Consider the following 25,697-nt stretch of genomic DNA (forward strand, 5'->3'; position numbering starts at 1 on the left):
CAAATTTACATTGCTGAACAGTGAAATTCTGTGATTTTTATGGAGAGCAGCTTTTGCTACTCAGAATCTCTTTTTCCCTGGTAATTTAAAGGTTAGTTGGCCCTGTGCTGTTGGAGTCTGAATTCCATTTGGAGACCTCTTTTCAACTTATTTCTTAACCATGATTTTGATATAAACATTCTTCATCTGATTACTGCCTGCCAACTACTTTCTTGATAATTGAAAGGCATTTCTGCAAATAGTGCATTTTCTAAGAAAACAAAAAATTACTAATAAAGAAATGGTTTTTCTTGGGTTAAACTTTATTGTTTTCATTAAAAACTTTGAACTTCTCTATTAATGTGCAGGAGCTTTGTAATATGCATACTTTTATATATATAAAAATCTGAGTTAGGATTTCTCACTGGTATTTAACTACTTTCCTGCTTACCATGTTACCTTTTCAGACTGCATCTGTAGAACATTTTGTTCTGAGAAGTGAAACAGTTTACCTGAAACTGAGTTGTTTTATTAAGTACTATAAAAAGTTAGAAGAATTTCCTTAGAATAATGTAGATGATAGGTACACTTTGTGATGCACCTGTCATTGTCAGGAATGGGAGTTTTTAATGTACTGCAGTCTTACAATGTCCATTTTAGTGAGGAAGTAGCACTGCAGTTACCAGCAGGAACAGGAATGATGGATGCCAAATGAAGGGGGAACTCCTGAATAGGGAATTAGCAACCCATTCAGTCATCCTTAGTATGATAATTCATATAAATAATTGTAAAGAAATGTATTGCAATTTATTCTTTACATTTATTGTAATAGGACTCTAAAAAAAGGATCTGGTTTAGATAATGGAACTGGATTAGTTACATTTTTTTGTTTGATCTTTCATGGTGCCTTCGTTGCTTGATTGAGAATTTTTTGTTTCGCTTGTTCTCAGGTATCCTGTAAACTCCTTTACCCCATAACCAGCTCTTACAGCTCATTGTTTACAACCTGGAAGATGATAGAGCTCATGAAAGAGAAGTCTGCAGTTACTAACTGGTTATCTTCAGTTAAATCACTGTTACCTGTCACCACTCAAGTCCCTGCCCATGTTTTTCTTCTGCTGGCTTATCTGCTGGTCCAAAATGATGGAGACAGTCTTCATGATGTACTCCAGGGTACTACAGAAATAGTCAAGGCTGATTGTTCTCAGGTAAAAACTGTTACTCGATTTCTGTTACAGGAGTTGTGATAGATTGTGCAGCCTGAGAGACACAACTCTGCCACAGCTTAATGACCTCAGGTCTGACAAGCAGTAAAACTGCCTGTACGCCCAGTAGGTACATCGCGTGCAGCACATGTGTACACCACATACCTGTGCTTGTATGTATGTAATGCAAGCACACAGAGCACGCACAAGAATACAAAAAAGCACCAGAGGTCCTACCCTGCTTCACTTTCTGGCTAAGCAAGATGAGGGTCTGCTAGTGGGAATATGTGTACAATGTACGAATATGTATGATAGATATGATATGGAGCTTTCCAGCAATGGGGAATACACAGAGTGCGCAGTAGGTGGCTTCTGATCCCAGTCTCACCAGTTGCTGGCATCTGGACGTGCAAACCTCTGAGGCCGCAGCTCCACTGCAGTTGCTGGTGCAGACTGTCCCACCCATCCTGGAACACACACAAATGCACCCCTCCACACATCTCCTGCCCCTAGGAGCACCACTGCTCTCTGGGACTCCCCTCACCCCTAAGCAGGCACTTCCACTGTGGTCTTAGTGGACCCTTAGACATACACATGCACATGTGTATTCCCCACACTGACTGGAACTCTACATCAAAATATGTATTATGTCTCAGTTTTAGAGTATTTTTTAATTGTTTAGGCTTAGGAAAAAAAGACTGGATTATTTGTTAATATTATCTATATATATGAAAATACAACACGATGAAGTGGAAAAGAGGCTACAAAACCATTTCTGACTTTTCGTGATCTCTTAAGTTATTCTCTGTGTTCTTTTGTGGCTGTTGGAAGACTGCAAAGTCCCTTGTGGTATTTGTGTACTTGCTTCTTAAAAATATGTGCACAGGCTTTGTCTGCTTCAGTACTGAATTCAAGCTAGAATTATGCATCATGCTTATATTTATCCACATAACCTGGAAAGATGAATGGTGCTATTTAGAAACAATAATAGGTAGTGCATGAGACATTATACACAAGCAGTCACATCTTATTTGAAAAACTAAACAGAATATAGATAAGGGGGAAGTGTTACTTCCAATTTCAGATGTGCCATAAAGACAGGCTTTACTTGCTTCTTTTTTTTTTCTGTCTCAAAGAGTTATCATATCCTGCAGCACAGTAGTTGGATAGAGCTTACGAAACATGCACTTGATGACTTGTAGTGCTGAGCACTCTAACTCTGATCCAGGGAAGCAGTTTAGGATGTGCTTGCTGTTGAATACATAGTGAAATGCTGGGCTAAGCTAGGCCTGTTGTACAGTGCTTTTGGAGATAACTGTATTTCTTAAGCCAGAGAAGATTTTAAACCAAATGACAGTTTCATCTGTTGTGGGTTGCCTGCTGTTAACCTTTTATGTCTCTTCTCTAATCTTTTTCAGGGTAGTCTTTTGTTGTTTTCTTATATGGGTGTGTTTTATAATGCACTCAAATTGATATAGTTTTGGAAGTATATGATTTGTTTAAAATAGTTTTGTCAATTTGTGAGAATTTTGCATTTTCTTTGTCTTTCAAGTATTGTATTCAATGCTTTTGTGTTGTAATGAGGCTTGTGCGGATTAGTAATTAAATATTTCTTCAAAATCTCTTTCTGTAAGTCAACATTCAGAAGTAGTGTGAGTAGTCTGACAGGTTCACTAAATAGCCTGTAACCAGGCCCTGTAAGTGAATTAGTTACCATCTAGGAAAAGGGGTAAGTAAGTTACCAATACATGTTGCAACACCTGCAGTAGATATAGATATATACCTCTGCTATATCCTATGAAACTTCAGTTCTGATCCATACTGCTTCAAGTGAGGCAGTTTCCTTCTTGTGACTAACTTAGCTAGTGGTGTAAAAAGTGCTAAGGTAACTTCAGGCTTTTTATCGCGGCTTTCCTGGTTTTGTGTGTAGATTGACTGTAACTTGGTTCGCTGCATTAGGTCTTTGAGTTGTATGATGAATCAGTTGTATGGTGAATATTACAGAAAGAGGAGAGGCATAATGCTTTGTTTATTAACTGTTTGATGTAGTTGTTCAAAATACAGTTTGATAGTAATTCAGAAAAGAAATAAATTGCAGGCAAAAAAATATCACTGAAGAATATGGCACCTTAGCAGAGTGGCCTGGACTCTATACAGAATGAATCTCTTCTGAACTCCCTTGGAGTAATCTGGAATTACTCCACTGACTTTAAATGAAAAGTGTTAGAGACAAATTTTAATGCAAGTCACTAGAGTTACAGAAGCTTTAGACACGCAAAGGAGGAATTTATCCTGAACTTCTTGATATTTAGCATGACATGAATGGCTTTACCTCCTTTGTTCTGCCTGTTTGAAGGCAAAGCTTTTATTCACCAGTGCAGTAAGTAAGATTGATGGGGGCAGCCTCTTGAGCTAACTGTGGTGCTCTGACTATATCAGAATTAAGAATCCCTTGAGACTGGTGTAAAAGTCCTTCCTGGCTTTGGGAAAAATGGCTCATGCCCAAATGCAGCAAGAACGTGAAGTTCAAACTGTATCTTGTTTTCTCTTTCCCTAATGATTAGCAGAAGGTCATGTGAATTAGAAACTGTTGTTTAAAATGCAGAACTCAAAATGACAATCAGTTGATATCATCTAACTGCTCACACTTTGCTAACAGAGACTGTAAATGGTGAGCTTTTAGTTTTTTAAATTATTGTGGGTACTAAAATTCATTTCTGCTAAGTATCTAGAGCATTCTCCTGTCTTTTTAGTAGTTAACATGAAGCAATCAGTGTAAGTAATAATACAGCAGGAGTTCTGCTGGGTAATATTTGGAAATTTGGTATGAAAAGAATACTCTGCTTAATTGGGATATTTCCCTTCTCGGTCTTCAGTTAAGTGCACCCAAGGACACCTAAATACGCTCTGGTTAGCAATATCTAATACATTGCTGTCCTTTAAATTACATTTCTTATTCCAGAAGACCTTAACACTTTAAAACTGGGACCTACAGTATGGTTCAGTTGATCTTAGGATCACCTGGCATCTGTCTTGACTCAGACTAATTGTTTTAGTTCTCAGTCTGCTTAATGGGCCCACAGAGATAATTACAGTGGCACAGCACTGCACTGAAAAATTATCATGTTGTTTCTTGAAGGTGCAATGCTGTCTTTAAGGCATGAGGAATTACCTCTGGTCTCAGTCTTGCTGTTGCAATAGTTAGTCCGGGGGGGGAAAGCATTGAAGCTCCTGGATGGGGGAAATAATCTATTACTTTAATAGACTCAATGGGCAGTATGATGGCAACAATCACTAGCATACTGATAGCAAAGTTAAACTTCAGGAGTTGCTTTATTTAGTTCTGTTATTCAGTTCTACATAATTAAATGGTGCTTTATAAAATATGGGGAAAGTAAGTGGGAAAACTGTCATCAGAATATCCTTTAAGAAAGTGAAAAGCTCATTACAGCGAATTTTTAAAAAGTTTTGAGTCTTCAGTTTCTTAGGGCACTTTTTGAAGGATGCAGTGGGAAGGCAGTGTATAGTGTATTAATTAGAAGGCTGTTCTGAAGAAGAAGAAAGAGGTTGGGTGTGGAAAGAAGAGAACAAAAAATGGCTGTTAATCTCAATCTTACTTTTAAACAGTCACCTGTTAACTTGAATCTCTTCCTTTGGTGTTAGTAGCACGTGAACACTCTATTTAAACCTGGGTGTTTGTAATGGAAGGATGATCTAACCAAATGAATGTGGATATATTCAGAATTCCATGTCTTTGATTCATGTTTGAATCAAAATAAACTTGTACTAGCAGAATCTCAGCACTTAGCCTTGCAAAATGTAAGTAAAATGTCTGAAGGGCAAAAAGAAAAAGTGTCAACTTTGCAGCCAAACTGTAGACTGCTTGTATGACAGCAGTGTATACAGAAGTGCTGGGATATTGTGGTGTGGGGTCATAGCATAAAAAGAATCATGTGTTGCTTTTTTTTCTTTCTTGTTTCTTTTTTATTTTTTAAAGTGATCAAGTTAATCATTAATTCTGCTATTAGTGAAATTTTGTTGCTGTGTGGTTCAGACGGTTAGTGGCTCTAGCTTTGGGTGGTGAATTGAAAATTGAATAAAAGGGTGATTGCCATGCAAAATCTGTTCTGAGGAATTGTGTTTCAAAACAAAACAGGGTCAGAAGAGAATGTGCATTGAGAATGCTATTGTCATTGCTTTCATGTTTATTACAACTCCGTGGGGGTGGGTCACAAACAGTATCTCCCATTTCCACACTGAATGCTGTTCATGTAAAGTCTTTTTTTTCTGCAGTAAATTAATGGAGCATTTTAAAAACCTTGCTAGGTTTAAAAATAATTACTGTAATTGATTTTGCAGACATTGTTCTGGTTATGCTTTATTTTTTTATTTTCTTACCCTTTCCATGAAGGGGACCTACAAAAGACTCTCTGTATGTATCTCCTCCTTCCCCATTGAGTAAAAGCCTTTTTGTGGTGCAATGTTAATGATTGTATTAGATCTGTTTTTAGCTGAGGCGTTTTGGGGTAATGATCTGAAACACTATAGAAGAAAATCAAAAAATCTTTTTAAAAGGCTGAGGAATAAAGAGTAGTACATGGCCTTTTAGTCTGTCTTAAATCACTGCAGAAGCTGCACTGACACATGATGTTCGTGAAACACTTAATACAGTTTTTCTAATTGGATGAATTTTCTTGTTGTGCAAAAACTGTTATTACACTCTCTGTGAAACCAGCTGTGCTGCAAGGGGAAGAAATTAAATCATCTGACTGAGAGGTCACTGGTGAATAGTAGCGCAAGATCTATTACCATTATTAGAGGATTATGAGGCTCTAGAGGACATCCCGTCTTTTATGGTCTTTCAACTGCTGGAATAAAATATTTTGGTGGTAAATGACACCCTTCTGGAAAATCCATCTAAAGATACATTTTTGTGCACTTCGGGGGTTGGGAGTGTGTTTAAAAACAAAGCAAAATGTAAAATGCATTTTTATCTGTGTAGAAAACATGTTTATATATTGAGCTGGATTTGGCTTGCTCAGGTGGTGTCTGATGATATTGTTCGATGGCTGATTATGTGTACTGTGGAGAGCAGCAGTAGGGAAACAATCACATTATAGTCAGATCTTCATGGCTGAAATTTACTGGTTAGGATCCTGCCCCACAGTACATGAAACCTTTGAAAATCTAGCTTCTGTTCTCTAAAAAGTGCTTCTAATTTTTGAAAACAGTTTATTTTATAACTTTTACAAATAGAAAGTGAACTTCATTTGTGCAGCTTTTTGAAAAACTGGTTCCTTCATTTGTGTGAATTTTTTTAATGCTTCCCTCTTGCTCATTGGAGCAAGAAATGCCAGAGTACTGAATGCTTTTGAAAACCTGCTCATGTCACTGCCTTGCATACTGGAAAACTAGATTGTTGCTACCTCTCTTGCAGAACTTGGCCTAACATTTCCCAGAAATAAAATCTGGAACTTTGTAGTGACAATTTGTTTCCTGCCTTTTGGTTGGCTTTTTGTGAGGGGCCTGGAATGATCTTTTAATGTTAAAATTGACCCAGGTAACTAACGTATCCACACCACATTCCACTACATCCTTCAGAAAGTGCCCTATGGAGCTGAAGAATCAAAATATTTTAAGTTTGCTGTGATGGCTTTTCACTTTCTTAAAGGATATTTTGATCACTGTTTTACCACTTACTTTACCCATCTATTATAAAACACCATTTATTTATGTAGAACTGAATAAAAGACAGAAGCAAGATAAGCATGCAAGCAAGGAAAATATGGTGGGAATAATGTGAAGTGATAGCCAACATCTAGAATTTAAAATTATGTTTTAATACATATTTGATTATTCGACTTCCCTGACACATCCTCTAGGAGTGTAGGGAATGCAGAAAGCAGTGTTGCCAGGCAGCATGCCTCTCCCACCTCTGGAGCTGCTTCCTACCTACTGGGAGCAAATGGGTCATCATGTCTGCATTTTGGAGCTCTTGAGCCATTTGCTGAAAATTTAGCATAAATTTAATGTTGAAATTAGTCACAGCGTTGTTTATCCATTACGTGAAGCAGATGGAGAGAGGAGCAGCTTTGTTGTACTAGAACATTTTGGTCTTACTCCTTTATCTTACAATGTGAATAGAAAGGTCAAAACAAGTACACTTTGAAAGACAATACCTTTAAGGAAATTTGTAACTAAGCATGTGCTTAATCTTTTACTGAGAATTTTGTAAATCAACTTTAGTATCTGTTTCCTAGATTTTAGTGTAAAAGTCATCGTAGAATTTTTATTTAATACCTGCCTAGTTTAGAATAAAATTTGTAACTGGAAAATTAATGCCAACCCAGGAGTTGGAATGAATTTACCATCACAGCTAATAAAGGCTAGGCTTGAGCTGACTGGCTTTAAAGGGTTTGGATGCTTTTATAACTACAGATTAGGAATATAATTTATTTTGATTTGACTGTCATTCGGTCAATTGCTGTATGTATAGTCCAATGTAGCTACAACTGAGAATACAGGAAGTAGCTTGTTGAATAGAGAACTAGCTTATGATCAAATGGAGTTGCTTAGGACCCTTTCTCTGGCAAAAGGAAGAGTCACTGTGGGGAGAGATCTGAAGGAACAAACTTAGGTAATGAGTTTGATTACTGTAACAACATATCTGGTGTCTTTACTGATGTTTTATGTAGCCTATTTGTCCAACAAAGGATAAACCGATGACAGCATTTATCAGGGATGGGTATGTAAAGAATTAACAAAATGTTCTTCCCATCTGAGCTGAGAATATTTCAACCATGCTGCTGCATACAAAACTGTCTGGATAATATTATCCGCATTGTTTTAACACTTTTATGGAGAACTTACGCATCTCAACGGAGGAGCACGCATGACCTCCCTAATGATTTGGGACTCTAAAATGGTGACGCAAGTTGCTGTATTAATGTTAATGATTACCCTCACCCCTAGAGATATGGAATGTCTATTGCTTGCTTGTCACCCTGCACTTCACTTTGTGTCATTCATAGATTTAGGTAACAGCAAATCAGGTGATACTTTTTTCCTTGACACTTAAGGTACAACAGGTGCTCAGAAATAAAACTGCTTCTGTCTATCAAGTCTTCTAGCTTCAAGGGGATTTTTTTTTTTTCCTGTATTTGGTTTCTGTACAAGTTTCCCTTTCCCTAAGGCTTGATTTAGCCATGTCCTGGTTTTGAAGATGTTTAGCCTTTGGTACTCAAGTCTTCTGTTCAATTCTATTTAATTTAATCAGAAAGTTAATTCTACTTTTCATCCTGTGTAGTAAGTGAACATAGTTTTTTTTATAGTCATTGTTGTTTTCCTTTTGTCATGGGTAAATCAGGGACTATGTCTGCATTGTGCGTAAGTTAGTCTAAACAAATCATTGCAATTGGGGGATGGGAAGGAAAGGTAAGTCAGCACATTAAATCTTCAAGTTTTGGGTAAATGTTTCATTTTTCTGTTTTTCAGTGTTCAGTTTGGAATAAATGGGTAGGAGAGCAAGTCTTGTGTTGAAAGTGCTCCTAGGTGTGTCTGCTCAGATGAATACTACCTTAAATTCTCAGACGTATTTATTGATTCTTACTTTGAAAGATTTGCAGTAAAGCCAGTCCTCTGTCTGGGGAGGTTATGAAGTGATGACTGCCTCTACAGATGGTAGACAGCAACCTTGAAAAACAGGGAAGGAGACTAGTCAATTAGTAAAAAAATGTGGGGAATAAATAGAATAAACTGGTTTATTCTACTTAAGAATGTCAAGTAGTAGTTGTAAAACCAGGAAAAAAAAAAGTGTTACAGATATTTCCTTAGGTATTAAATACAGATTCCAGGACAAAGGTTTTAGGTCTCTAGATGTCCAAATTTGTATTGTTCAACTGTAAAGATAGTGATGTCTTGTAGAACAAACAGTATTTTCTTTTTGTCTGTAACTCTGAACCAGTAATTACAGAAAGAAGCAAAATCCCAGAGCTCTTGAATTTTTATTCATTATTCTTGCTCTGTAGTTTCTGTATACTGAGACTGGCTTGTGTAAACTGAAATGTTATCATCTGAAGACATCTGCTCATGTAAAAATGCATGTTGAGAGACTGCTGTAGCAAAGTTTCCCATTGATAGGTTTTTTTTTAACTGCTGCATTTTTAAACCACTCACATATATATAAAGGGGCAGCTTTACCAGGGTGAATTTTCAGAGGTGTAGGAATGGGAATTAAAGATTGGATCCAGTCCTGTAAATGTTGGGTTTGAGAGTTTCTTAGTCTTTTAGCTCAGCCCAGTATGTGTAGAATTTAGTGCACGTTTGTTCTCCTGCTTTAAGCCTCCAGTCTTAGCATTACTCAGTGAGTTTTCTAAAGTTACAGTAATTTGAGGTTGAAGAGGAAAAAACCTCTTCCAGGGGTGACTCACTTCAGAAGTAAACACTAGAAATGAAATGGAGAACTCTGTACCCTGTTCACCGTAAAAGAAGAATTATCTTCTGAAAGCCAGAAGACTCAAAAATAATTTTGTCTGCTTTCTACTACTGAATACCGAATTTCCTAATTAGCTATTCTGTTCTTGGGAATGACATCTTTTCACGCAAGTTTTATCTGTGGAAGACTAAGCCATGTGGCTAGGTGAAAATCATTAGTACTGTATAAAGGCAGAATGTAAAGCAGTACTATGTAATTAATTTTAAGTATCCATGAAATCAAGTAAGGGAAAAAGCAAAGCCAGCTTAAGTAGTTTTAATTTTACAGGGTAGTGATGTGAATATGCCCAAGTTAAAACTGAAGGACCTGCAGGTATGGAAATACTGAAAATCTGGTCTAAAGGGGAATGTATGTGAATGTCTCCCATCCTTTTTTGTCACTTCAGGGGCTGCTTTCTGGGAGTTTTGTACCATATATTAAAGAGTGCAGTAAATTATATAGTATTACGTGATGGGTTTGTGGGCTATGATAGTAGCATCATTGGAATTTCTGTGTAATGACAGAACTGAATTGGAATAGTTTCTTCATTCATTTGGTATGGATTTTAGTTTACCATTTTCAATTATGTGTTCCTTTCAATATGCCTGTAATGTAATTTCAAGTAAAAGTTCATGTGTGGATTATTGCAGTGATTTCAGCTGAACATACGTAACACAGTGCTTGTAAAATGATAATTGGAAGGAAAATAAATTGTTAATCCTATGAAATTACAGACTTAAGAGTTTTCCTTTCTCTTTCCTATTAGCAGAAGAACTAATGCAAAAGGGTAGGAGTTTGTAGTATGTTCTGACAAGGTCACTGTCTTATATATGATGTCGTGTTGGCAACCTAGTTTCAAGCTTATTTTCTTCTTTTATTTTAGGTCCCAAATCTGATCCCAGTTCTAATATTTAAATTGGGAAGACCTTTGGAGCCTGCACTTTACAGGGATGTATTGTATACATTGCCTACACTGGGTGTACACAAGGTCAGAATAAATGTTTTTAGTAAAAGAAAAACTGTATCAATAAGAGGTCATTTATTTTGTAAAAAATTATTTAGACTGAGCAGTGCATATCTTGCTTAAAATAACTGATTTGTAAGGTTCAGCACAACTTTCTAATATCTTGGATGGTATATGACGTTTGTTTTAGAGTGAAATGTACATTATGCTGTATTGTCTGCACTGTATCATTATGTATATGTCATAAAAAGATGTTCTTGGACTTGCACTGAAGTTTTTCAGAAAATTAATTTCACATTGCAGTTGGACAGTTATCTCCTTGCTGTACTTGGTCATAAAATAATTTGTAGATTAATCTTTGTTCTCAGACATAAAAAATAACAGTGAAATTTGGTTAAAAATTTTCTTTCAGGTTTGTGTTGCTCAAATTCTGCGTGCCATACACATGCTGGGGAGCGTGCCAAAGCTTAGAGCAGTTACTTTGCGGCTGATGACATCCTTATGGGAAAGACAGGTTAGAAAATTCTCGTAGTGTTCCTAAGATAAGTGTAGTTGAAAAACTAGTTGCCTCTAACCAAGAAAGAAATTAATTTTGTAATATTGCTTACACTAATAGCTCATTATCAGTGTTAATAAGTAAGTGGTGGGAGTGGTGCCTCCACTGACTCTTAGTGAAAAATTTCTGTAGTATGTCTTTCATGAAACCTGCTTTTCATTTCATGAGCTCTTAGACTGGATGTTTGAAGGACAGCTTTCTGCTTTTCATGATGTACAGTAAGAATAAGACCTTAGTTATATGGCATTAATTTGCTTTTATGTTCATAAAGTAGCAACAGAGATTTGGTCTGCAGAAGCCATTTAGATCTCAGTGCAGCATTAGATTCTCCTAATGAAGAAAAGCAAGGTATTTACAGATCATATAAAAGTGCTAACAATGAAAATGCTGTCATCAGCTTTCAAAGGTGTGATAACTTTAAAATTTAATCTTTTCTAGGATCGAATTTATCCAGAACTGCAGAAGTTCTTGGCAATGTCTGATATGCCGTCTTTGTCTGTTGACAAAGATGCTCAATGGGAAAAGCTGATTGCTAAAGCTGCTTGTATAAGAGATATATGCAGGCAGAGGTAAGCATGAGTGTAAGTGAAACCAACTTTTTTTTCCTCCAGACAAGCTGCATTATTTTTTTCTACTTTGTTGTATTAATTGCAAGTAATATTTTTCTAGCTGTATGAGGTACTGACTCATGCATTACTAATCTCAGCAACTAGTAAGGTTTAGGGTTTATAATAAAATAATAGAAAACACATATAAATCAAGTTAAATTAAAATCTCTTCATCCTGAGGCAAAACATGCATCTTGTACTGATCCAGAGTAGAAACATAAAGGCCTTTCAAATTATAAAAAGAGAGTATTGAAACATTAGAAGGAACAACTAATGATCTGTCTTTCTATCCAAAGAAAGATTGGGTGCTTTTCTGGATTTTCCTTCTCAGTCACTTCTTGAATGATGTTCTCTTTTAGTATACACAACATCCTTGGACAAAATCTTCCATTGCTTAATCACTTTGTGATGTTCTGTTTGGAACTTTGATGTGTGCTGATTTAATTCTCCAGGTCACTCAGCCTTTAGAGCTTTCTATCATATCTTTGTATCTTTTTTTACCTCCCAGTTTTAATCTGGTGTAGTTGTCACTTAAACAAAAGCAACACATAATGAGGTTTTGTGTACAGAATAGAACTTGTGTATATGTGTGAATATTGGCTTGCATCTTCATGTTTTTTTCTTTTAGGCCGTACCAGCATGGAGCAGACATGTTGGCTGCAATTTCCCAGGTATTAAATGAATGCACAAAACCTGATCAAGCTTCACCTGCTGCCTTAGTGTTACAGGGTCTTCAGGCACTTTGTGAAGCTGAGGTAAGAATTTGGCTTGCTGTTGTGTTTTGATCTGTTTGTGGATCATGGACTTTTTTCCTAGTTGTCTTTTATTTTAAGAGTACTTTGGATTGTGGCAGATTTTTTCTTTTTTTTCTTTTTTCCCCTTCCTTCTGACAAATTTAATTCCTCTCTTCCAAGATCAGTATATTGTCCCTGGGAAATTGTACTGTGAAATTCTACTACAGTAGGTCAGTCCTTCAGTGCATTGGTTGAAATTTTCAGTCATCTTTGCAGTGTATTTCAGAGACATCCTTTCATGTATTTTCCATGAGATTTGAAAAGAACAGCTGTTTGGCACATAATTCTGATTGGCTGAAAATTATATAAAACATCTAATCTTTTGATACCTTCTTACTGGCCTGCCATACTGGGCTTGATTCATATGATGTCAAATCACTTCTAGTGGGGAGGTTTTTGTTTTATGTTTTCTAATGCATTCATTGCTTACTGATGAAGAGGGCAAGTAAGCATTGGAACATCCTGCCCAGAGAGATTGTATTGCCTCCATCCTTAGAGGTTTTCACATTCCTTTTGGACACAGCACTGAGCATCTGAGTCTGATCTCATAGTGACCCTACTTTGAGCAGGAGGTTGGACTAGAAATATCCTGAGATGCCTTCCAACCCAGATTGTCCTGTGATCCTATGATGTCCCTGAGTTAGGAGCCAAGGGTCTTTGTTTCCACAGTGGCATACCAGATGTGGTGATACAGGCACAGACATGCTGTGAATCCCGCTATAGACAAATTGTGGACTATGCAGGCTGTCTCAGTTAGTGGACTAATGATAGCCTACAGGTATATTTACTTACCCATCCTGTCAGACAGCAGTTTTAAGTTTATCCACTTCTTCACTTTTAATGCAGTGTTTACTGCTGTAGGCCAATCCAGCAAAATCCAGCCATTGCCATACATTTGAAATCATGTCAGCAGTTTAAGAGCAACATGGTAAATGGTTAGCAGTCCACAGACGTTAGTATTCAATATAGTTAAAAATCTTCAGACAAAGGCTAATAAGAACCAGTTTACTCAGGGTAATCACTGTGTTTGCTTTTGGTGTGGAATTTGGCTTTTCTTAATTTCACATAGGTTCTTTGAATGCTGGCCTCAGTATTTAGTAGTTAAGCAGTTTAGTGTTTCAGCAGTATTTTCCCAGGCTGGATTATATTTAGACTTTGTTTTGCAAAGAAGCAGGAGCTAGGCCTATGACAAATGTCACATCCTACTGTGAAAACCTCATTTGGGAGCAGACGTTCTGTACCCCTGTTGAGAAGTGATAGGCTGAGACAGCAATAGCAGCTCATGGAGGAAGGAAAGAAGGAATCACTTAGTGGACAGGTACCAATTTTTCCTGTCCTAATTCTTACATGCCTCCCTCATCTTGTTTTGCTTCCTCATTTTCAGACCTGCCACCTGGGAATAATTAAACTTTAATGGAGAATTCTCTTGTTGTTTGTAAAGTAGGTAACCATTTGGGTTAAGTAATGCAGTCTGTCTCTTGTTTTGTAATTAGACTTCAGTCTGCAGTGCAGTAACCTTAAAGGGCATAATCATAGAGGTTGGTCGGAGGGCTTTGGTTTGGTGCTTTCTCTCTGCCACTGTCTTAATAAATAACCATGGGAAAGGGTGCAGCTGCTTAGGTGCAGAATTTTTGTGAGTACCTAATTTTCAGTCAGCTTCTGCATCACCATAACAAATTACGTTTTCATATGTATAGTGTTGACATAGTTGAAAATAGAACCTTATACACTATGTGTCTTTGTCAAAGCTGAGTTAGCTAAGTTCTGAGAGTCTCAAAAAAGCTTCTTTGTGAAACAAATGCTATAATAAAATGTGCTGTAACATTGTTTTGTTGTTGGTTTGTGTTTGGGTTTTTTTTGTTGTGTTTAGTGGGTTTTGGTTTTGTTTTTTTTTGTTGTTGAACAGCATTAAGAATATTAGCTTAGTTTTAATGGGTCTCACAAGGAGGGCTGTTCTCCCCTCTTTTTTTCTAGTAGCTTTTAATGAATAGTGCACAGTGACTTGCATGTCAAGAATGTAAAATACACATGTTTTTTTTGCCAAGCCACATTTCCTAATTCTAGGCAAGTATTTTGTTGTTTTTTTTCCCGGTAATTTCAACGGAAGCCAGTGAACTTCCTATGAGGACATCTATCCTGGCATTTAATCGATTTCTTGTACCAAGTACTGTATTCAAGTTAAGAAACATTCAAGAACAAAAATTACAAGCATAGTTTTTAGAACCACTTTCCAAGCTTTTTCTGGAAGTGGTTTCTTGCTGTTTATTCCCTCAGTCCACATTTAATCATTTTATTGACCAGAAAGAAACCAGCATAGCAGAATAATATAAGGAACTGAAAAGCTGTGTGAGAACAAACAGTGTTGACTGAGTTTAACCTAAGTAGGAATTACAAAGTTGGTTGCTGTTTAACACCATAAAACTGTACTTTTACAATGGTGAGTTTGCGTTGAGATATTTTCAGGTCAGATTTACTCCTCATTCTCTTTTTGCCTTACTTTATATCCTCAGCCTTGTACGTAATTAACACCATAATACCTGTTTGAACTCTTTCGCCAGTAGTGTAGGTGCAGTTCCTTAGTTGTTCATTTAGTTGCTTTCTCAAGGCTAGAAAAGAATTATAACTTTTTCTTCTGGTTTGCTAATAAGAATCTCTTGGTTGGGAAGCATGCAAATAAATAAGCCTTATTGTAGCAGAACAAGCTGTAATGATTTGAAGGATGTTTTTCATTGTAAAGGCATCCACTGAGGAATTAAACACACAAACATACACCTGCACTATTTTTAAGTTATTTTCTGATACTTAGAAAACCTTGCCTTTTGCATTCTTGAAGAGCTATAGTTTCCAGAATGCTAGTATTTTTTGATTTCTGGATGTATCAATGGAATTTTTCAAACCTTCTTACCATAACTGCGAAGAATCAAAATTTGCTTGGGACTTTTTTAGATCTGATACTTGGGTGTTGGATTATTGAATTACGTTTTAATGTTTGAGCTGTCTGCTGTCAAAGGCATTTTTACAGGACCATCTGCCTTAGGCTGGGAACTCTATTGCAAGTGTTCTTCGCAAAAGCAGAAACATTCTGGGTGGTGTTGATAAGTTTCTGGATTTCCATCAAATTACAAGCACTCTTAAAAGATCAGAGACATCATACAGTAGGAGAATTTTAATTAATTAACCATGCTTAATGGTTCTAAATTGTGATTATCTAATTGAATACCTCTGAACTGAAAATATTATTACTTAAATTATGGTAACGTGTTTGTAGTTCTGTAGTTTCATTGAATAAAGAATTTGATGTAGACTGGTGCTTATTTTTGTAATTGCATTGAATTGAATGTGAAATGGGGTTTGAATTCAGAACAGTGTGTTCCCAGTGTGATTGTGAATCCTAGAAATGTGAGCAGTTTCTCAATGCAAAGTTTTTTAACTAGCTGCCAGAGTAATATGTGCCTTTCTAATCTGAGAAAACACTGGCTGTGGAGAATTCCACTGATTCTTAGCTGTGTTGTTTAGCTTCATACACAGCTATTTAATGGGACTATGGTGGAGATGATCCTGTGTCCAGTAGTGGTCCAGAGTGCCACACACTGAGAAGACAGGAGAATACAGTAGATGGAAACATCAATGTTCTGTCATCAGTTAAGACCCTTCCTGCTGCTCATCCTGCCAGCATCTCAGATGTTCTGCAGGACTTGAGCCTTCAATTCTTTGAGTTTACAACATATATAAGACTGGAGCTGCACAGCTTTGGATTTCAGGCAGCAGCTGGTACTGTGCATCTGGGATTTTGTCTCAGTGCCTGGCCAGTACCTAAAGACCTGATCCAAAATGAAGATTCTTTTTCATACCTTTTTTCCCTGCTTTAGGGCTTTGGATAGTGGCAGTGTTATGATGAAGGGTCAAGTCTGAAACGTCACTGGCAAAGATTTTTGATAGCTAAAGCACTTTCATTTTTTTTGGACCTCCTTTAGTTTTAAAAACAAACCTTAACAAACAATCTCCTTAAATACAAATAAAGAAAGCAGATAAAATGGTGTTCTTTACCTTTTGCTCTCAAGAACAGTACAAGGGCAGTGGTGAGTGAGGAAACTGAAACATTTGGTTGTGAAAGGCTGAAAGGATCCACAAAAGAAGTATGAATGTAATTTTAACATTTTTTGTTTGATTGACTTCTTTTTCCTAAGGAGTTATTTTCTCAAATAATGTAATTTGTTAGACATGGTATATTTTGGGACTGTATGTCATGTTTAGCATACCATGATATCGACTGAGAGAGTATATTAGCAGTTGCAGTTAAGTAAGACATTTCAGCACATGTTGAGCATGTTAGAGACTGGCAAGTCATTGATTACAAAAACAAAATGGTCAAAAGTTGCATATGCTGGTGTATGTATATTGCTGTACTGTAGAATCATCTTTCTGTGAGTAGAGGATGCCTATACTCTTCAAGAAAGTATTTAGCATTTGGAAACACATGTTTCTTTTAGTTGCTAGAAAAAAATTTATTTCTGCTGGACTTCCACTTCTCAAGAAGATATGTATCAGTAGATTTAAAATCAATAATGTGTTAATATAATCTCTGCCATTATGAATGTATATAAGGAAATTAAACCCTTTGAAAGGAAAAGATCTTAAAAATTTCACTTTTTTAGTCAAAGTATTGGTGTTGACTAAACTACTGAAATAGTATTTATTCACTGCAGTATGCTAAGTACTAGATCCTGTGTGGCACTTAGTACTGCGCTTAGCGTGTATGATGTTTACGTGTGTATGTATGGAAAACAATCCTTAGCATGTAAGATACCATATGATTGTTGTAATACTGTTGGGGATGTGTGACTTAATGCCTGTGGTTTTTGGCTTACCAAATATACGTGGTCCAAAACCAGTATGTTGTTTCAGTGTAGCTGATACAAACATGTTTGATATATGATGTACCTGCAGATTTGTCTTAGGTCCTTCTGCTGTGGATGAAAATGCTGAATGTTGAAAATGCTAAGATGTGTAGTCGTTCCAAACAATTATCAAAAAGTGCAGTTTGCCATTGCTTAGGCGTGGTGTGGATATCTGCTGAATCTGAAACTTATGTTAGATTGCTCGCTATTTTTTATGGCCTTTTTTTCACCTGTTAGCTGAAATTGGAGAATGTGCGTTAATACCATAGAAAAGAATGACATTAAACCATCTTGTCTAGCTACCAATTTCAGAGTCTTCCTAAATAAAAATATCAGTTGAGACCTCATGAAGACACAACAGCTTGAATCTCTTTCTCTGTGTATTAATACAAGGTGTATTTTCTGTTTCCAGACAACTAGCTCATTACAAAGTTAAAATGTTTAGGTAGTTTAATTTAGCAAGTGCTAAAAAGTGCTGTCTTTCTGAATATTGGAAAAGATATTTTCATGTTCTTGCAAACAGAGTGTTTTGAAAAATGGAAAAGAGAGACATAGTTTTCATTCAGAATGTTACCAAATTAAGTCTTGCTAGCTGTCAGTGGTTGTTACCATAGAAACATACTCATGGGTTTGCTATCCCTGAAATGGATTCAACTCAAAAGGCATCTTCAGTTTTTGTTAAACTGCACTCTGAAATGTGTTTTGCACTCACTGAATTTACTGCTCAATTAAGCAATTGCCTGAATTCAGTGATGCCAAGGATGCTTTTTTTTTTTCAGTGCAGAATAACAGTAAAACTATATTTCTTAATGCCTTTGTATAATATGCTCATAAAGATCCCTTCATGTGATTTCATTACATAGGGGGATTTGTATTTACCTTTGACTGAGTCTTCTGTTGCTTTGCATTAATTTCATAGACCTGGAAGTTTTCATGGCATTGTGGCTCAGATTGTTTAAAGAAGAGTTTTGATTTGCAGCTCCGGTATGTTTTCCCCTTTCAAAAGCTGAGTCTATAAACTCATACCTAGCTTTGCCATAGCTATTTCTGTTTTGTTTTTTGTTTTTTTTTTCTAGACTTTGGTTCTATGCCTGCATTGTTACAGGTTTGGTATGTTTCTTTGTTTTGTCAGTTTTGTTGTTGTTGCTTGGTGGTTTTGGTGTGGTAGTCCTGTTTGTTGTTTTGGGGTTTTTTGTTTGCTTGTTTTTTTCTTTTTTCTTTGTGGCACTGTTGTCATTGCAGTGGAGCCTGAAAACTGAGAGACAAACTGTAGGAACAGATAAGTTCCAGACAGAATTATTTTAGATATGGTGGCAAAATCTGAAAAGTGAATTTTTCCTCAGGGAGTAGTGTGAGTTTTGATGAAATGCCTCAGGGAAATTACCTAAGTTTTTGCTAGAATACATGGCTTCTTACAGAGAGAGAGCATAAGCAAGTGGAAAAGTCTCTCAAGAATAAAGTTTTAATACCAGTAATACTGTCTAGTCAAGCTTCCTTTGCAACTTGACACTTCTTTTTGTCACTTCTCTGTAATTCTTCAGCGAGAACTGCAACACTGGCTGAGCATTTTATAGCTGTTTTTCACTGCCTAGAAATTCAGAATATTGTACTGATTGTTTATTGAGCTGTCATGCAGGTCTTTAAGGGTGAAGATGAGCCAGTAGAGGCTTATTTTTTATCCAGGAAGGGCTAAGTAGGACCAATTATGTGTTGCTGTTGTGCTTTAGTTAGAGTTATGTAGTCATTAGTTTCTTCACTATACAGAGTTAAGCTGTTAATGAAAACCTAGGTAAGTAGCAGTTACAGCCTAATAGTCTTTAAGCTTTGTGAAGATAGTATGGATGTGGAAAACGTCACTGATGGCAGAAGCATAATTTTTAACCCTTAAAAACATTCTAAACACCTAACCCCAAATGTTATGAATGGGGTCTGAGGCAGTGATGTCTTCCTGAATGTATGGATGTTCTGAAACACAGGTGCATTGGTATACAGAAGGCTTCTTTTCCATCTGAAATGTGCATCAGTCCTAGAGATAAATATTAACATTTTTTATACTTAATAAAGAGCATACATCAATGGTTTAAAAAAGAAGAAAGAGGGAGAGAGAGATTGATAACCCCTACACCAGAAGAAGCAGATACAGAGCAGGCTTGTGCAGCATCACTGTTTTCCTCGGCAAAGAATCACTGCAGCAGCTGGTGCAATCAGCTTTTGAAATCACTGTGTCCTCCTGCAGAATAAAAGCTGACCTTTTCACTAGGGGTCTTGGGGTTCAGTGTGAATTCTGGAAGCTGAGTGCAACACATGAGCATGAAAAAAAGATTATTTGTGAGATGAACGGATCTTGTGTATTGTCAATCTAGTAGTTGCCTGTTACTTTAGGTCTCATGGTAAAGAGTAATCAGTATAGATAGAATCAGAGTAGTAAAGTAACCATGAATTTTTAAGAGAAGCTCTCGTCTAAGAGTACATGGAGGAATGTGAAGGTACTTATTTGACTGTCAAACAGGTGGATAAGTTAAACTGTTAGTTTGAGCTGGTTTTGCAGAGTAAATTGTTCCTACTGAAGAAGAAATGAGGAAAGTGTAGTGGGAATCGGAGTATTAGCTATGAATGGATTTGGACTTGAAAACAAGTGTTTCATCGGGTCCCCTTCCCTTTCCAAAAGGATCAGAATCACTCTTACTGCTTGAACACTTTTCATCAGGTTCCAAGGTGAGAAAGGCCATTTGCTTTGACTGTGCAAAGATTTCTGAGGGTGTCTGCATTGGTGTGAGGAAGAGTCTGAAGAATTTCCAGTGTGCATAAAATACTCAAATCACTTTGAGTCTTGAAGGAGAACCTATACAGCAGGCCACAGCTTAGCTTGAGATCTTCCTGTACGCTGTTGTTATTCTTCATAAAATACGACTGTGAATATAAGCAGTAGACCAGAAAGGACTTTTTTAGCATCCCTAAGTGGAAGTATTCACATTTGTAAGGAGACTTCTTTCTTTGTGAGTGCACTGAATAATGCAGATTTCGTTGTCATCTGAAGCTTGAATCATGTTTTCTTGGAAATGAAGGTGAGCATCAATAACTACTGGGTCAAGGGGAACAGTGCTGGTTTTGCGATCTTTTTTTTGTTGTTGGTTTTTTTTTTTTTTCATTTGGGTGTAATTGCTTTCAGCTTGCAGAAAATCCCTGTGTACTTACCATATTCATGCTGTACTGACTCGCAACACTAGGAAAAAGAGAAAAGTAAAAGCTTGGATTTCAGCTCTGGTATTGCTGCGCAGCAGTAATACCTTTACTTCAGGATAACCTTCTGTCTGAAGAAATCAAAATACTTCTCTAACAATCTGTATTACCCTTGTGAGTATTCTTTTTTTTCACTGAGAGACTTCAAAGCCTATACTTTTCTTCCAAAGCTTCAACAAAATAAAAAGCCTGTGTCTGCTTCCTCATCTTTTCATACGACACAAAAGCTTACTCTTTTCTCTATATACTGTAAAATTTTTTGCTTGATTGTGTGTGGCACTGATGTTTTAGGCACAATATCTCAAATGCCTTGATGACAAGTTGCTTAACAATTTCAGAGACTCATAACTTAGAATTAAGGATATTTTGGTAAAGTGCATAACAATAATTATGAACATAAGCACAAAAAGTGATCTTGTATTCAGTGGACTGTTCATGTATTTAAATCTAGGCAAAAAGTAGAGTGCCTTTTTTAATTGAGTTCTCAAAAGTGAATCATGTCTCCAGGAGAATCTTCTCTTATCTTCCTTTTGCTGCTGATATACTTGTAGAAGCCCTTCTTGTTGTCCTTGATGTCCTTTGCCGAGCTCAATTCTAAGTGCACCTTGGCCTTCTCCGTCACATCTCTGCATACCCTGCTGATGTTCCTATGGCCCTCCCACTTGGCCTCTCCCTTTTTCCACCTCCCGTAAATTTCCTTCTTGAGTTTAAGGTTTGCTAGGAGCTCCCTGCTCATCCATGCAGGTCTCCTGCCCTCTGGCTGAATTCTTCATCATGGGTATACACCGGTCTTGAGCTTGGAGGAAGTGTGTAGTGCCTTTCTGGTTTCTGCAAAGGCAGATTTAAAAGGCTGAAGTTACTATGTTCTAAGGACTTGGAAAGCAAATGTCAAGACTCCAAATTCATTATTAACGGTAGAAACATTTTTTTTTTTTTTTCCCCCAAGTTAAAAATTGGAAGCATGATGCTACTGTGGTTTCCTGACACAATTACTTTTCTTACGTTTCTTGTTCATTGAAGTGATTTCTCTCACTGAAGATTGTAAGAACTGACCTGCTTAGTGGAGGGGTTATGAAGCTGTGGTATTAGTGTTTATTTTAATTTGACATTTTCCCCAAAATTGCTGTATTCCTGTAGTTTCACAGTCTTCTTCTGTTCTGCAGACCTATTTGGATTTGATTATGTGTAAAGATTAAGAGTATTTTGGTTTGGAGGGCTCCCAGGAAACATAGTTTCCTCAGTAGCTTCCTCTGCTTTCATCTTGTTGAACTCCTGTGAAGAGCTTACTTTTAAACTAAGCTGCACAAGTGAATTGGACCAGTAACATTACATAAAGATACGTCTACAACTTTGTATGTATTGCTAACAGCATCCTCTTTGCTCCTTCTAGTAGCTGCTATATCTGGTGAAATGTTGTGCAGTATTATTGCATGATGTCAATTAATACATGGTGAGATTGTTAATGCAGATAAAATTTTGACATGCTTGCTTTTTTTTGTGAATACAAATTCCTAATTCCCGTTCCTAAGTCGGAAGAAAGGTGGCAAGTGCTGAAAAGAGATGTTTAAATCGTCGGGTTTGCTGTTAGCGATGGTGCCTTCTAATCTTCTTCAGGTTGTTTGCATCCGTTCTACATGGAGTGCTCTGTCTCCAAAGTTGAGTTGTGATACAAGGCCCCTCATTTTAAAGGCACTGAATGAGTTTTTTGCCCTGGTTCCCTCATTAACAGTGAATACAAGTGAACATGAGGTATGTTTTCATGGAATAAGGTGAGTCTCTTCTTTTCATGCATCTTTGTGTATGTGTTTTATGTGTACCTGCTTGGTTTTAGTATCTAAATCGCACACGCTACCTAATTGAGGTTAATCATAATGCATGTTTCCATAGTTTCACAAGTTTGGCTTGCATTAGTGAATCATGGGAGATAGGTGGGAAATCCCAGTGCAAGGTTGATCAGTTTTCTGTCTTCCAGAATGTGGGGATATGTGAATGCGTCTGAAGTTTAAACGTGCCCTTTCCACTTTCCTAGCTCAGTGCATGTTGATGTAGCAGCAGTTTGTTTCAGGTAACTGTCTCTATTTCAGCTGCTTATTTGGTTAAAGAAAACCTGAATGTCTGTTTTGATTGCTTTTGCAGAAATTTAAAGCTCAAGTTGTCAACTTCCTTTGGAACAACACACAAAACAAGGTAGGTGATACAGCCGAAAGTGTTAATTCCTGGTGTCAGCAACTGGATATTGTTGTATACCTTTCTGTCAAGACATGGTTATCTGTCTCATAAGGGGTCTCATTTCTAATAGGGTTTCTTCTTGTTACTGATCATTTAATGCTGCTTGTGAAGCATTGTAATGCACATGAAAGGTGGTAACTGATGGTCCTAACATCTACCACTCTCAATGAGAATTGTAGCAAAAATAACTTTGACTCCAGTGGTGGACTTCAGCTTTGATGTGGTGAAGCATCTAGGCAAAACTGCAGCAATGAGAACTAACTGAATTCTTTATTGGGGTATTGTAATGCATCATCACCATAGGACTGGAGGAACCAAAGTATTTTAGTTTAAGCATAGCTTGGATATTGCTACATAAACTACCCTTCCAGCAGTAATGGCGTTTAGCAGTCAGACGTTTACTATCCAGCTTATGTAATGGATCCTCCTAGTTTGCATTGTATGTATAAAGTAAGCAATTGAGAGTGTGCCTCAGGAAAACATTGTTATTTTAAAGTTTTTTTCAGCATTCAGTATTTAATGGATAGGTTCTTTGTGTGTGCAGTTTCCAGTTGATGGCAATACTGTATGCTGTGCTTGCGATTTTCTTTTTCCTCCGCTTAATTTTCTAGGATGCTGTCGTAGCCATTTCAGCTTACAAATCACTCTCGGCATTTGGCTCTGAAGAACATAAAATTCTTCATCTTCCTGAACAGGTAGCATTTTACATGGGTTGTATCCTCTTACCTTCTTGGAAAGGAGAGAAGAGTTTGTGCCAGAGAACCATCTTCCCTTATAGAAGGAATATGAGCTTCTGCTGATGAAATGGGATGGTAGTATGTATGATTAGCATAAACAGGACTTAGGAGAGGGTACAAATGGAGAGTGAGGTGTAAGTAATCAGAAAGTAATTTTTTTTAATGCATTAGTTAAATCAGCAGGTTATTTTTTGGTCACCTAATTTGCATTTTAAGCTTTTCTGTTATTGTTTGCAGTTGAGTCTTGACACTATGCAGCACTTGTGATTACTGCTTCATCTGTTGCAGTCACCCTCATGCTTAGTGCTTTTGTTCCTGAAATGGGCAAGTCAGTTTGAAAAGTAGGTGCTATTTTTGGAAAAAAGGTCTTTTTTTTTAAAGACAGACTTGGCAATAGTCAGTAGTCTGTTTGTACTTTATGGTGTAGTAAATACTTTGGTAAGTTTTTATTTACGGCATTATTGCAAGGTTGGCACCATCTGTGTGTTGTAACTAGCTATTATGAAAGGTCAGAATAAGCAACTTTAAAATTAAAAAACGTTATTGCTTTATATAAATCAGTGAGGCGATTTCAGTACAAACGTTACAGCTGAAAAATGTATCTAAACATTGCTGCAATACTGAATTTTCACAATAGTACACAGCTCTTATTCGTGCTGCTACTTTACACTTGTTAGAAAATAAGTAAATATGTTTTCATTGAAAGCATTGTAAATATGTTGCAGTTTTTCAAATTCTGAAAACTAGTATGAGATAATAATGCCTAACACAAGTGCCGCGTGTATATCAAAGTGCCAATATGGTTTTCTCTAATTGAAGAAGAATCAGAGAGAAAATTAAGTTTTAGTAATATTACTTCAGTTTTGACACTTAGAAATTTTACTTTTATAGATATGGATTTACATACTCATGTGATTTTTATCAACCAGCTTTGCCTTTCCTTCAGGTAGAAGAAAAGCTTTTATTCTTTTCGTTTCAAATTAACAAAATGGAGTGAAACTAATGAAATGAGGAACTTCTCATATTTAGTTGGTATTTTGGCACTTCGTTGACACTTGGAATCATGAAAGGTAATAGATTTTGAAATTTTGTGCTGATTAATTTATTTCTTTAAATCTTTCAGGCACGACCAGAAGTAAACACTTTGGAGGAGGAGGACATGGATGAAGAAGATCTTTTTGTTCCAGGCTCTTCATACATCAAGCTGTTGTCTCTAACACCAGCTTATGTTTTAGGAGGTATATTATATTCAGTATTTGAGGTTACTTTGCAGATTTATAGTCACCACGACTGTACAGACGTGGCTTTTTTATACTGGAGTGTCATGTTAAAGTGCAGCTGGAGAACGTTATACCAAATTACAGGAAAAATGTTAAAGCAAAAGTTCAGGGGGAAACAAAAGCCCAACCCATTTTTAGGAAGACAGTGGGTCAGAGGTCCTGATGGTGGAAAATATGCTTATAATATGATGTTAAAAATCCTTATCTGTCCTAAAGTAAAAGCCAGTTGCTTATTACTTGCTTCAAGTGTCCATTGTTTCATTGAAGTGCAACTTCAATAGGGAAGACTGAGAAGATGTTTTTAAAGGCAGCTCTGTATTTTAGCCCAGCACGGGCTGAAGGAAAAAGCCATACACCCAAGTCCATGATGCTCTATAAACAGAGTATCAGTAGTATTAAACCAATGCTGTATACAAAAATCTATTTAATAAATAGATTAGTGCTACGCTTAATGTTTTAGTGATGCATATTGATTTTAAATTAGGCTTCAACAGATGATCTCTGGTTGATGCACTTTTTTTTGACACCTATGTAGTTGAATCACTTTCAGTATTTGGGATTTTGAATGTTCGCTTGATTACTCTTATGAATGTTATCATTCGTTTCCAGTTACAAGCTTGTTATGTTAGTGCCTGGACAAAAGTATGATTATTTCACTGTTTATAGAATACATGAGGTATTGATGTTTGATTGTAACTTGTAAACATGGCCATGGGATAGTAGTAGTATTTTGT

At 36.7% G+C, this 25,697-nt stretch overlaps 1 protein-coding gene across 1 annotated transcript in view; it reads left to right on the forward strand.

Annotated features, from left to right (window-relative positions):
* The window catches only part of FOCAD (focadhesin), a 98,068-nt gene that overhangs the window by 23,929 nt on the left and 48,442 nt on the right, over window positions 1–25,697 (forward strand). Inside the window, exons 11-19 of the mRNA XM_062624064.1 lie at window positions 930–1,187; window positions 10,541–10,645; window positions 11,034–11,135; window positions 11,616–11,746; window positions 12,414–12,540; window positions 22,332–22,466; window positions 22,854–22,904; window positions 23,558–23,641; window positions 24,807–24,921. Coding sequence (XP_062480048.1) covers window positions 930–1,187; window positions 10,541–10,645; window positions 11,034–11,135; window positions 11,616–11,746; window positions 12,414–12,540; window positions 22,332–22,466; window positions 22,854–22,904; window positions 23,558–23,641; window positions 24,807–24,921 — 1,108 coding nt within the window. The remainder of the gene's footprint in view (window positions 1–929; window positions 1,188–10,540; window positions 10,646–11,033; window positions 11,136–11,615; window positions 11,747–12,413; window positions 12,541–22,331; window positions 22,467–22,853; window positions 22,905–23,557; window positions 23,642–24,806; window positions 24,922–25,697) is intronic.

The sequence above is a fragment of the Pezoporus occidentalis genome, unplaced genomic scaffold, assembly GCF_034315485.1.
Source record: "Pezoporus occidentalis ecotype Australia unplaced genomic scaffold, CSIRO_AGI_Poc_V1 ctg260, whole genome shotgun sequence".
Taxonomy (NCBI): domain Eukaryota; kingdom Metazoa; phylum Chordata; class Aves; order Psittaciformes; family Psittacidae; genus Pezoporus; species Pezoporus occidentalis.